Below are 13,065 nucleotides of genomic sequence, written 5' to 3'. Positions count from 1 at the left end.
GAAGCTAGTAGCTAAAGGCATGAAAACAATAGCTAAAAGCTAAAATCAGGAGAACAGAAGCTAGTAGCTAAAGGCATGAAAACAATAGCTAGAAGCTAAAATCAGGAGAACAGTAACTAGAAGCAGCAAAAGGAAAGCTAAAAGCTAGAGGTAAGGAAATGCTAGTTAATAGCTAAAATAAGCAAAAACAACAGTAAAGTGTGTTGAAGCAGACTGTAAAGAGAACAATGGTTCTGAAAAGAGCTAAAGTCACAGCTCCCTCGTGACGCGGTGTTCAGAAGAAAGTCTTCAGACTAAGAAACAGTTTCCACACCAGAAACCTCATTTCTGTTTGAAACAGTCAAACCCTCGGCTGCTCGGAGCGACTTGTTTCATCCGAAGGTCAAACTTTGTTGTTTTTTTTTTTTTCTTCGGCTGCAGGAGACCCAGGCGAACCCGACCGCACAAACCCAGAACGGTTCTGACAAACCTCCAGAGCTCCTGTGTGCTCAGTGTCTACAAGCCATAACGTCCATCCCTGAAGTCATCCAGAACGAGGTCTGCTTGTGGTTCTGGACAGTCCCGTTGACTCGGGTCAGGATTTAAAAATGTTTTTTGTTTGTCTTCACAGAAACGTCTGATTTACGTCTGCAGCTCAGCCTGCTCTCAGGACTTTAAACGGATCAACAGCATCGTGGCTTCGTGTGAACACTGCGGGAGCATCAAACTGATCAATGAAGTGAAGCGGATCGGCACCAAGAACTGCTGCTTCTGCAGCACCGGTGAGTCCCACAGCGATTTGTTGTCACCGAGCAAAGACGAGCAACCGGAAATAACCTCCTTTGTCCGTCCACGATGTGAGCAAGATAACTTGAAAAATAAATTACCGTATTTTTCTGTCCATAAGGTGCAAAAACAGAAAAGTCGAACTTTATTCAACTCGTTCACAATAACCACATGAAATCAGTTCAAGGTCAGTAAGCACAACCAGAATTAACACATGAGGCGCACCTGATTCTAAGGCTCACTGTCGAGCTTTGAGAAAATTAAAGGATTTTAAGTGCGCCTTAATGTCCGAAAAATACGGTAGGTGCTGATTTCCATTTTGCTGTATGGGTGCGTCTGAGCATAAGAAAACTTCCTGACAAATACTCGGTTGCCACGTCAAAATCCAAAATGGCCGCCATCATAAATATATTGCTTAAAAGTTTCATCAAATCATTGGGGTGGGCAAAGAGTATAATCTATGGGGGCTAAGGCCACCATTGCTCCCCCACTGGCTCCTCCTCTGCACCTGGTGGGGACAAAACAGCTCCGTCACTCTGCAGGAGCCGTCACTCTGCAGGAGCCGTCACTCTGCAGGAGCCGTCACTCTGCGCCTCCTCGAACAAACGGACAAAGAAAAACACTTTTCTCCAAAAACTGCAAACATTCACTGAGTCCCTCAGTGGGGGGGGGGGGGTGTCTGTGCGCTCGTTTTACCGTTTGTCTCCTCCCAGGCTGCTCGGCGCTCTTCATCCTCAATCAGAAGACGACGTTCTCCTCGTGTTCCTTCTGCCGCTCCGTGTGGAGGTCCACAGCTCAGGATGGAGGCGCCGAGGAGGAGTTCTGCTCCGAATCGTGCAGATCCAGACACGACCTGCTGCTCAGTGACGTGAGTGCAGCGCCACGTCACGTTCTTTACAGTTCAGCTGCGACGAGAACGTCCAACATCTTAAGACTCTCAAAAGTTGTAAATCTTGTTAAAACTTTGAAATAAATAACAATAAAATTAAGAGTTTAGCTCCTCAAAGTGCTTTGTTTGAACCTTTTGCTTCATTTAGAGAATAAAAATAAAATATTTATGTGGAAAACTTGAAAGAATTGTTGAATTTTAGAGGTTTATTCAAATAAACCTGTTACGTAGCCTAAATTTTACAGGTTCAGGGGTTGTAAGACGTTGGTGACGATGCTAAATGACTAATTTAATGTTTTCTTTAAGTTGCTGAAATGTGACTCGTGCAGCCGAAGAGGAAGGCTGACGGAGAGTCTTCCTTTGTCGGGAGACGTCAAACATTTCTGCCACCTGAAGTGTCTCCTTGACTTCTGCAGCAGAACGGACGAGCTGCTCGACGCCGGTGCGTTTTGATTGAACTCACACCCAGACATTTAGATTCTGCCAAAAGTTTTTTAAAGACTGAACTTGAACTTGAACTTTTTCAAAGAGCCGATAAAGAATAAAAAAAAACTACTTTTGCTGTTTCCTGGTTCATTGAGTGAACATTTCTGCAGCTCTGGTTTACTCAGACTGGATTTTAGCATTTGTCAGATCCTTCAGGCTCCGCTGACTCCTCATTGTTTCCTCCTTCGAAAGGAATAACAAAATGATAGCTTAAATCAGCAACAAGATACCGTCATATGACCAAATGCTAGCTAAAATAGCAAAAAGATAGCTCAAATCAGCAAAAGGCTAGCTTAAAGTAGCATAAAGATGGCTTAAATCAGAAAAATGCTAGCTTAAAGCTGCAATAAGATATCTTCATATGACCAAATGCTAGCTAAAATAGCAAAAAGATAGCTCAAATCAGCAAAAGGCTAGCTTAAAGTAGCATAAAGATGGCTTGAATCAGAAAAATGCTAGCTTAAAGCAGCAATAAGATATCTTCATATGACCAAATGCTAGCTAAAATAGCAAAAACATAGCTCAAATCTGCAAAAGGCTAGCTTAAAGCATGAAAAGATACCTACATTTGACAAAAGGCTAGCTAAAAGTAGCAAAAACATAGCTGAAATCAGAAAAATGCATTTGAAGTAGCGAATGATAAGCTAAAAGCCTAAGTAGCAAACCACTAGCTCAAAATATCCAAAGACTAGCTGTACCCAAATGTAGCATAAGGCACTAAAAAGCAAAAGGATAGCCAAGACCTAAAATCAGCATAAGATTAGCTAAAAGTAGCAAAAGGCTATCTCAAACTAGCAAAGGCTAGCTAGACCTAAAAGTAAAAAATGCTAGTACAAAACAGCCAAAGACGAGCTAAAAACAGCAACATGGTAGTTGTTGCTTTAAGCTGACTCCTCCCCGTTTCCTCCTTCAGGTTCTTCACCTCCTGAAGCTGCAGGAGCCGTCCACGCCTCCCCTGTGCTCACAAACGTTGTCTCGCTGTCGAGCACTCTGAGAAATCACCTGAACTCCCTGAGGAGCTCCTCACAGCTCGGTCTCGGTACAAACGTTCAGCTGTTATTCAGCTGTTTTTATTTTCAGACTGCATTTATATGTGGCTGCACTGAACCGTTGGAATGAAGTTCTTACAAAAAGATGAAAGAGTTTTGAAAAATAAATCTGGTTTTAAAGCAGATTAATGATAAAAGAGAGAAAATGTTTTCTGGTTTAACTTTCGTTTCTCTCCTCAGGACTTTTCTCTGATATTCAAACTAAAGTCGTCGGACACGTAAGTTCACAGAGACGAAGCTTTATCGTGCAAAGTGCTTTTCCACAGAAACTCAGCAGCAGAACGGTAGAGAAGCTAAAAGCATAACAGTAGCTAAAACCTTAAGTAGGAGAACAGTAGCTTAAATCTAGAAGCAGAAAAACTGCAACTAGAAGCTAAAAAAGCAGTGAAGTAGCTAAAAACTAGAAGCAACAGAACTGTATCTAACAGCAGCAGAACAGTAGCTAGAAGCTAAGAGCAGCAGAACTGTAGCTAGAAGCTAAGAGCAGCAGAACAGTAGCTAGAAGCTAAGAGCAGCAGAACAGTAGCTAGAAGCTAAGAGTAGCAGAACAGTAGCTAGAAGCTAAGAGCAGCAAAACAATAACTAGAAACTAAAAGCAGCAGAACAGTAGCTAGAAGCTAAGAGCAGCAGAACAGTAACTAGAAGCTAAGAGCAGCAGAACAGTAGCTAGAAGCTAAGAGCAGCAGAACAGTAGCTAAAAACTAAAAGCAGCACAACAGTAGCTAGAAGCTAAGAGCAAAAGGGGTAGGTTAAAGCTAAAGGAGCAAATGGCAGAGGTGATAAAAGCTAGACTAGCTTTAAGTAGCTAAATCAAAAGGGTGCTAAATCAAAATGCTACGGCTGAACTGAAAGCTGTAAATAAAACTCTGCTTGTTTACATGTCCAGCCTGCCTTCAGACGAGCGCGTTTGGATCGACTGTTCTCTTCTTCATTCTTCAGGCCAGCGTTCAGACGGAGCCCAAACAGCTGAAGAACAAGTCGATGCTCTGCGTTCCTCTGGTCCACAACAAAGGCGTGTCCTGCTCGGTGCAGACGTCAGAAGCTGCAGCACAGACAGGTCAGTTTACAGCACGCTTGAACTGGACTGGACTAAATGTAGCCTTTGACCCGAGTTAAACCGGACTCTCACTGGGCTGCGGCTGATGGTGGACCTTCCACCATCCTGAAACATCTGCAGAGGTTCTTCCTGAATTTTGAACATTTAACAAAAACAGACTCAGCCGTAATTATTCGTTAACTCCTGTGGTGTAAATGTGCACGGGCCAGTGTCCACATGTACGATAGTTATTGACGTTAAACGATAGTTTCAGCGTCGATCAACATTTATTTCTAGAGCTCTTTGCAACAACCAAAAGGTGCACGAAGTGCTTCACAGGACAGAAGTTCAAAACACAGAAGAAGAATCCAAAACGTCAGAGAGCCACTAGGAATAAAAATGTTTGAGATTAGATTTAAAGGGTCCAGGTCGGTCATGAGGAAGCTGGTTCTTCAGTCTGGGTGCAGCAACCCAAGAGGCCCAGTCCTCAACATCATGGGTCAAACAGTAAAGATGTTCTCGCTGACCTTAAGGTCCTCTCAAACAGGAAGCAGCTACATCAGCTGAACACGGTGGAGCGAGATCGTTAAGAGCTTTAAAAGTGAACGATCGAAGTTTAAAGTCCGTTCTAAAACAGACTTGATGCCAGTGGACCGAACGATTTACAAAATCTGTGAAATAGTTTTTAAAAGACCAAATGTATGATCGTTTTGTACGGAAGAGGACGAGTCACGCTGGAAAAATATTTCTCTTTCAGAATTCTGCTGAATCTCAGAAATCTGAGGAAAAAATTCACCGCGGCCCGAATCCTTTCTTATTTTGGCATTTCCATTCCAACAACGTGTTTATTTTACGTGAACGCCTACAAATCATCATCTGTTGTGACAAACGAGACCGTGCACTTTCCAAGCCACTCCTTCCTGTGTGCACGTTCACCAGTCTTGCCACCCAATTCAATTCAGTTTATTTCTGCAGCTCCAAGTCACAACAGAAGTCTGAGCACTGAACAGAAACATTCACATAAAAAGACAATCGGTAAAAGTTCTCCATCTGAGGAAGCAGCAGATTGTGTTGAACCTTCACTTCGTCACAGTCTCATCCTGAGCGAGCACAGAGGAGACAGTGGAAAGAAAAAACTCATTTTAACAGGAAGAAACCAGGCTCAGGACAAGCGGCCATCTACTTCGACCGGCTGGGTTTGAGAGGACAGGAAGTAGAAACAGAGAGGACAGGAAGTAGAAACAGAGAGGACAGGAAGTAGAAACAAACACAGAATGACAGGTCCAGGTGAACTTTCTATAGGAGGAAAAACAAAAAACATGTTCAAATAGAAATAATTACAAGTACAAACTATTCATTTGAGGAAATATGGTCAGTTTGTCCTCCAGCAGTCTAAGCCTATAGCAGCAGAACTAAGGGACAGCTCAGGAATCCCAAGCCGACCTTAACTATAGGATTTATCAAAAAGAAAAGTCTTAAGCCTAATGGAACAGATCTGGTTGGCAGGCCACAGAGACTGAAGAAGTCCTTCGGATGGGGGACGAAATGTTTCTCACTTAAAGAAACTGGTCCTTGTTTGTTCTGAAGCCCAGTCTTAAAACTGGACAATGTGTCGGCCTCATGGACAGAAACTGGTGGTTCCACAAGAGAGGAGCCTGAGAACTGAAAGAAGTTCCTCACATTCTGCTTTTGGAAACTCTAGGAACCACAAGTAAACCTGCAGTCTGAGAGTGAAGTGCTCTGTTAGGAAAATATGGAACAACTCTATAATAAAAGATGGAGCTAGGTTGTTGAGAGCTTTGTAGGTTAGAAGTAGGATTTTGAATTTCATTTCAATTCAGTTTATTTATATAGCGCCAAATCACAACAAAGTTGTCTCAGGGCACATTACAGAAACATTCACATACATAAAAGCTAATTAGTAAAGTTCTCTATCTAAGGATGAGGATAATTAAATCTGGATTTGACAGGGAGCCAGTGGAGAGAAGTTAAAACTGGAGAGATATTGTAGTGGCTAATCTTACATGAAATACTTTTGGGTTCATTAACTAAAACAGGAGACACCTTGATTCCGATTGACAGCAAAATGGGGATTTTATTTTGAAGCTTTATCTCTAAGGTGGAACAGCCAAAATACTTGGAGACCTCAAAGACAGAACCCCTTCTGATGGGGACGTTATCAGAGTTTTATACACTTCTGAAACAGCACACGAACATGAGCTTGCCAGAAGTTTTCCGGAGTCTCTGACGGTACACAATGATTTTCCTATGAGCGCATTCTTTTCAGGTCAGTCTGACAAGTCATTTGTAACACTTTAGTTGATAAAAACAGTTCTGCTGGGAAACAGTCTTATATAAACACTTGATCTTGCGCCCAGAAATTCCTGGTACTTTTAGATCCAGATAAACAAGCACTCTTAGGTCCACTTCAAGCACATCTCAGAATCTGTTAAAAACAAGTTCTGTTGAACACATTCTCTGCAGGTCCTTGTAAGTTAAAAGACATATTTGCTTGGGCCTTATTATAAAACAGATTATCCAATTAATAAAGTTTCTTAGATTCTACAGTATGACCCAACCTGCCCGTACAACAGTTCAGGTCAAAGCAGTGATCATTTTAAAGCAGCGGTACAATATTTCATCTTTTTCTATCTGGCAACCCTTCTGCAGAGACTCTGTGGGTTGAAGCAGCTCGTAGAGGAAGCTCAACCTGCTGCTTGTTTTTAGGCAGACGTATCTCCAGAGCTTAGCAAACTGACCGAGACCCAGAATCACACAAAAATAATTTTCAACATCTGGTCGCTACAAATGACTCATAATTTAGTGACACCGTAAGATTTTCTGGATAAACTTGAGTCTGTAACGGCTGCAGCCCAGTGAGATACTTTTCCTGACCGAGTAGTTTAAATATTCATCCAGAGTCTGTTTTCTCTTTGAAGTGGGTTTTAAAAGGAAGGTCCGTGAGAAGCTCATCCCCGTTCCGGTTCCAGTTCCGGTCTACGTGCCCCTCCCCTTGAACATGTACAGCCAGTACACGCCGGTGCCCGTGGCTCTGTCTGTTCCGGTACGGAAGTCGACCCGATGGAAACTGAAGCTGCAGAAAACTGTAAAATAAACAGCTTGTTTGTTGTTCGTGCAGCTGCCGGTCCCGGTGTTTCTGTCCGAGAAGCCGAGCTGCGCTGAGCCGGCAGAGGAGGAGAAGGAGGAGGAGGAGGAGGAGAAAACATTAAAGAGTCCCGAGGAGGAAGCAGAAGAAGACGATGGAGGCGAGGGAAACGTCAGCGAGGAGGACGGAGGAGAGACGAAGGAAGAGGAAACACAACGCTCTCTGGCCCTCATCGGTAAGAAGTCCGGTTCTTTACGGTAAAGTCCGGCTCCTCCGGGTTTTTATAAAAGTCGAGGATTATTTTTGTTTCTTTTTGATTTTCAGACAACATCAGCAGCTACAGGGACGAGTTCGAGACGGACTTAAAAAATCAGAAGAACTTCGGCTTCGACTCCATTCTGGAGTTATTCTTTGATTCACAACCTCGTAAAGTCTCTCCTAAAGGTTCTAATCCAAACGTCCCAGAGGAGCGCCTCCCTGACCTCCCACCTCCTCCTGCTCCTCCTGCTTCTCCTGCTCTTCCTGCTCCTCCTGCTCAGGTGGTTCAGAACCACAGGACTTCATCAAGTCCTCCTCCTCCGTCACAACAAACTGTGCAAGGTGACCAGGACAAGGCCGGGCTGACACACAGAGAAAAGCTGCAGCGTTCGACTGAAGTAGCCGAAGAGGAGGCGTCAGCCGAAGGTTCTCCACAGACGGTTCCCCGGAGGAGGAAAGAGCTGAGCAGTGAGAGAGGAGTCAATGCCTGGAGGAGCTGGATCGAGTGGAGAGGATCTCAGTCCCACCTGGGTCACATTTCCTGTAAGACTTTGGTCTGTTCTCATCAGTTTTTAACAAGTAGCTTAAGAAAACCAGCACAGCTGAATGACAGCCGAAATCTGTCGAAGACGCTAAAACTGAGCTTTTTAAGTCTAATCGAGAAGAGAAGCTAAAAGCTAAACTGTAAATGTATTAAAAAGCTGGCTAAAATTTAAAAGTAGCAACATGATACTTAAAAATGACAACAGGTTAGCTTAAAGTAGCAAAAAGCATTCAAAGTAGCAAAAGGTCAGCTAAAAACCTAAAGTAGCTAAAGTCTAGTGCAAGTCAGCAAAAGGCTAGTTAAGAGCAGCAACAATATAGCTCAAAATGGAAATAAAGACTAGCTAAAAATCTATAAAGCAGCAAAAGCCACTCAAAGTAGCTAAAGGTAAGCTAAAAGCCTAAAGTAGCAAAAAGCTAGCTCAAATTAAATGTAGCAAAATGCAGTAAAAATTGCAAAATATTAACTAAAATCAGTACAAGTCTAGCTTAAAGCAGCAACAAGATACCTTAAAATGACAAAAGGTAGCTAAAAGTAGCATAAAGGTAGCTAAAAGTAGCATAAAGGTAGCTAAAAGTAGCATAAAGGTAGCTAAAATCACCAAAAGGCATTCAAAGTAGAAAATGATACGCTAAAAGCCTAACGTAGCTAAAGCTAAAAGGCTAGCTAAACTTAACCGATCAAAAGCACTAAAATAGCAAAAGGATAGCTAAGAGCTAAAATCAGCATAAGACTAAATAACAATAAGAAAAGATTAAGTCGCAGGTTCAACTCCCGGTACCGTCAACATCAAAATGTGGGTGGGGTAGGTGAAGCACCCACACCTTCTCCACCCTCATTCGCCCCACTCTGGGCCCCTGAGCAAGGCCCTTAACCCCCATCTGCTCCTAAACAGGTCTCTCTTGAAAATGAGTTCTTGTGGCTCAACGAGACGACCTGGATAAATAAAGGCTAAATGAAAAATGAAAGATTAAAACTAGCAACGGTTCACCCGACCTAAAAGTAAAAACTGTTGGCACAAAGCAGCCAAAGATGAGCTAAAAACAGCTACACGGTAGTTCAAAATGACAAAAGGCTAGCTAAATGCTAAAAACAGCGAAAGGTCAAAGTATTCTTAAATACTTCCTCGTCTCTGTCAGCTCCTGCTGTGACGCTGAAGGCAGATCTTCTGGCGTGTTCTTCGGCTGATCTGGACGTCGGACTCTGCCTCTTCATCAGAGAGGTGGCGCAGCAACGAGGACGTCCAGTTTCTCCGGACCACATCTTCTACCTCTGCCTCTGCATCCAGCAGGTACCGTCAGAACTCGGACAGACTCTGGAGAACTGTTGATCCAGAGTTTAAATCCATCGCTCGTTAACGGATTTGTTTATTTTGGTAGTGTTTGTTTGAGAACGGTCGTCTGGAGAACGTCTTCAGTGACCTGAGCTACCAGAAGTTCTCCTCGGAGATGACGAAGATCCTGAGACCCTTCAGACGGTCTCTCTCAGCTGCAGGTGGGGGAACGTTGTTTTTCCCTCTTTCGGTCTCGTTCGGCTCGTATTCAGCTCTCTGTCCTCCTCTGCAGGTTCTGCCCGCTCCTGCGTGAAGGAGGAGTTCCTGTGGGGGTGTAAGCAGCTGGGGGCGTACTCCCCCATCGTGCTCCTCAACACCCTGCTCTTCTTCTTCTGCAAACACTTCGGCTTCACCACCATAGAGCAGCACCGCCAGCTGTCCTTCACATCTGTAGTCCGCTACTCCAGAACCAACGAGGACGGCACCAAGACCAACACCCTGCGCTTCTACCCCCCCACGCCCTCAGACCACAAGCAGCCAGGTACCACAGGGACCGGTCCAACGGGACGGGGTCCGAACAGAAACTGCTACACATCACATCTTCTTTTGTTCTTCAGACTCTGACGGCGTCCCAGCGAAGAAACGCAAGTTAAACATCTTGAAGTTGAAGGAGAACAAGAAGAACCCTCTGCGGTGTCCCGTCAGGTTCTACGAGTTCTACCTGTCCAAGTGGTGAGAACATCCTCACACAGTCGACCCAGTTCTGAACAGGTCCGAAGGACACGTAAATAAAAACAGGACATGAATATAAACAGGAAGTAAATAAAAACAAGAAGTAAATAAAAGCAGGATGTAAATAAAAACAGGACATGAATATAAAAAGGAAGTAAATAAAAACAGGATATAAATATAAACAGGAAGTAAATAAAAACAGGATATAAATATAAACAGGATGTAAATAAAACCAGAATATAAATATAAACAGGATGTAAATAAAACCAGAATATAAATATAAACAGGATGTAAATAAAGCAGGATGTAAATAAATACAGGACATGGATACAAACAGGAGGTAAATATAAACAGGAAGTCAATATAAACAGGATGCAAATATAAACAGGATGTAAATATAAACAGGACGTAAATATAAGCAGGATGTAAATATAAACAGGACGTAAATATAAACAGGAAGTCAATATAAACAGGAAGTAAATAAAAACAGGACGTAGATAAAAACAGGATGCAGTTATTGTATAAAAACATATTTTTAATCTCAGTGGAACAAAGTCAACAAAAATGTTTAAATGTTGGAGGTTTTGGAGGACCTGAGGAGACCAGATGTTGGAGGTTTTGGAGGACCTGAGGAGACCAGTTTCTGGATGTTTTGTCTTGTGGTCTGATGAGGACTCTAGCGGTCCTTCAGTCCTGGATCTTCTCCTGGATGGTGCAGATGTTCTAAAAGCTACAGATGTTTTTCTTCATTGATGGAATCTTTCCAGATGTGTAAGTTGTCCATGCAAGAGGCACTAATGCACCCCCGTACCATCAGAGCGACAGGCTGGATGGTTCCTCTGGTCTTTAGTAAAGAGGACAAGGTGTCCATGGTTTCCAAACAGAACTTCAGATTTGGACCTGTCAGACCACAGAACAGTTCTGGACTTCACTTCAGTCCCTTTAAAGAGAGTTCTGGTCCAGAGCAGACGGCAGAGGTTCTGGATGGTGTTCACATCTGGATTCTTGTTTGTCTGATGGAGCAGCGTCTGTGGATGAACTGTATGTGAACAGAACCAGACCTGATTTTACCGCAGGGGCCCCCGAGGGCCTTGTCCTTTGAGCTCAGTGTTTTTCAGATTCTTCTAATCTGTGGCTCAGATTATAAACTGGAGATGATGGAGATTAAAGTCTTTATTCAGGACCTTTAATCTGAAAGAGTTCCTCTAGTTTCAGACAGACTGCTGAACCTCTGCCCATCTTTACTTCTAACAGTCTCTGACTGAGCTGCTGATAGTTCTCCTCTGTGACTGCTCCTCCAGCTGGTTCTGACCCGGACCACATGTTCCTCCAGCTGGTTCTGACCCGGACCACATGTTCCATCTAGCTGGTTCTGACCCGGCCCACATGTTCCTCCAGCTGGTTCTGACCCAGACCACATGTTCCTCCAGCTGGTTCTGACCCGGACCACATGTTCCTCCAGCTGGTTCTGACCCGGCCCACATGTTCCTCCAGCTGAAAGAACTTGTCGCTGCCGTCAGATTGAGAACGACCTCATTTTTATTAGTAGTTTTAGTTTCAACATAAATTCAGTTTGAGATTAAAATTGAGTTTTAGATTCATGAATCATCGTTTTCTGTTTTTTGTTGCATTTGTCTCGACTCACCACCTCGTTTGGGATCCGAGTTAAATGTCAATATTTAAACAATCACCAAAACTTTTAGAAAATCTTCATTAAAATCTACAAAATAAGTTAAAATGTTAAACCCAACCAACAGTTGTTTCTGTTTGTCTGAACTAATCGTTTGTCTGTCTGTCTGTTTGTTTGTTTGTCTGTCTGTTTGTCTGTCTGTCTGTTTGTTTGTTTGTCTGTCTGTCTGTCTGTTTGTTTGTTTGTCTGTTTGTCTGTCTGTTTGTTTGTTTGTTTGTTTGTCTGTCTGTCTGTTTGTTTGTTTGTTTGTCTGTCTGTCTGTTTGTTTGTTTGTTTGTCTGTCTGTTTGTTTGTTTGTCTGTCTGTCTGTTTGTTTGTTTGTTTGTCTGTCTGTTTGTCTGTCTGTCTGTTTGTTTGTTTGTTTGTCTGTCTGTCTGTTTGTTTGTTTGTCTGTCTGTCTGTTTGTTTGTTTGTTTGTCTGTCTGTCTGTCTGTTTGTTTGTTTGTTTGTTTGTTTGTCTGTCTGTTTGTTTGTTTGTCTGTCTGCAGCTCGGAGTCGGCGAGGCGCCGCAGCGACCTCTTCTACCTCCAGCCGGGTCACCACTGCCTTCCCAGCAGCCCTCTGTGGTTCTCCATGACGCCGCTGGACGACGCCACGTTGGAGGCGATGATCGTTCGAACCCTCGCCGTCCGACTCCAGCAGCAGAAGTGAGAAACGATCTCCTTCGGCTGCTAACGACCGATAAACACTAAACCTGTAGAAGCAGCCGAAGACGCTTCGAACCCTCTGTTGATTAAACTTTTATTATCAGGGAAGAATTTGTTTTACTATGAACAGTTTCTAGAATAATCTTGTCTTCATGAATGTAAAGTTGAGTCGAAACATTTTCAAACATAATTTTTTATATTTGATTAAAGTCAGCCTGAATGTTTTCAGTTAAAAAAACAGTTAGTCTTTATTTTTCTAGAACAAACTGAATTAACACCAAAAACTGTCGTTTTATTTTGAAGTGGCTGCAGATTTATTAAAAGAAAGAGATCACGCCGCGTCTGTTGTTTCCTCTGACAGTTGGAATTTTATAAAAACAATATAAAGTTAGAGAAGTTTCCTCTGGTAGATCATTTGACTTGATCGTTTTAAAAGGAGCTGCAGGCTGAAAAAGTCTGGACACCCCTGGTGTAAATCATAACTTTGTTTCTAGTTTATTCCGTTTCATCTGATTGTTAAAGAAATTGTTGCATTAACAGTTAAATATTCTCTACAGTTTACAAGCGTTAATTTATTTGGACTAAAAACT

At 42.8% G+C, this 13,065-nt stretch overlaps 1 protein-coding gene across 1 annotated transcript in view; it reads left to right on the top strand.

Moving 5' to 3' along the window:
- The window catches only part of LOC119425534 (zinc finger MYM-type protein 4-like), a 17,987-nt gene extending 5,190 nt beyond the window's left edge, over positions 1-12,797 (top strand). Inside the window, exons 9-22 of the mRNA XM_037693061.1 lie at positions 421-537; positions 611-761; positions 1,479-1,628; positions 3,054-3,179; positions 3,370-3,407; positions 4,129-4,246; positions 7,216-7,289; positions 7,365-7,566; positions 7,656-8,132; positions 9,273-9,424; positions 9,513-9,627; positions 9,699-9,947; positions 10,024-10,138; positions 12,317-12,797. Coding sequence (XP_037548989.1) covers positions 421-537; positions 611-761; positions 1,479-1,628; positions 3,054-3,179; positions 3,370-3,407; positions 4,129-4,246; positions 7,216-7,289; positions 7,365-7,566; positions 7,656-8,132; positions 9,273-9,424; positions 9,513-9,627; positions 9,699-9,947; positions 10,024-10,138; positions 12,317-12,479 — 2,247 coding nt within the window. The 3' untranslated portion in view covers positions 12,480-12,797. The remainder of the gene's footprint in view (positions 1-420; positions 538-610; positions 762-1,478; positions 1,629-3,053; positions 3,180-3,369; positions 3,408-4,128; positions 4,247-7,215; positions 7,290-7,364; positions 7,567-7,655; positions 8,133-9,272; positions 9,425-9,512; positions 9,628-9,698; positions 9,948-10,023; positions 10,139-12,316) is intronic.
- Positions 12,798-13,065: the final 268 nt, after the last annotated feature.

The sequence above is a fragment of the Nematolebias whitei genome, chromosome 19, assembly GCF_014905685.2.
Source record: "Nematolebias whitei isolate Nwh7 chromosome 19, NemWhi1, whole genome shotgun sequence".
Lineage (NCBI taxonomy): Eukaryota > Metazoa > Chordata > Actinopteri > Cyprinodontiformes > Rivulidae > Nematolebias > Nematolebias whitei.
Note: the sequence above shows the minus strand (reverse complement) of the source record. Positions and strands in the feature narration are given on the sequence as shown.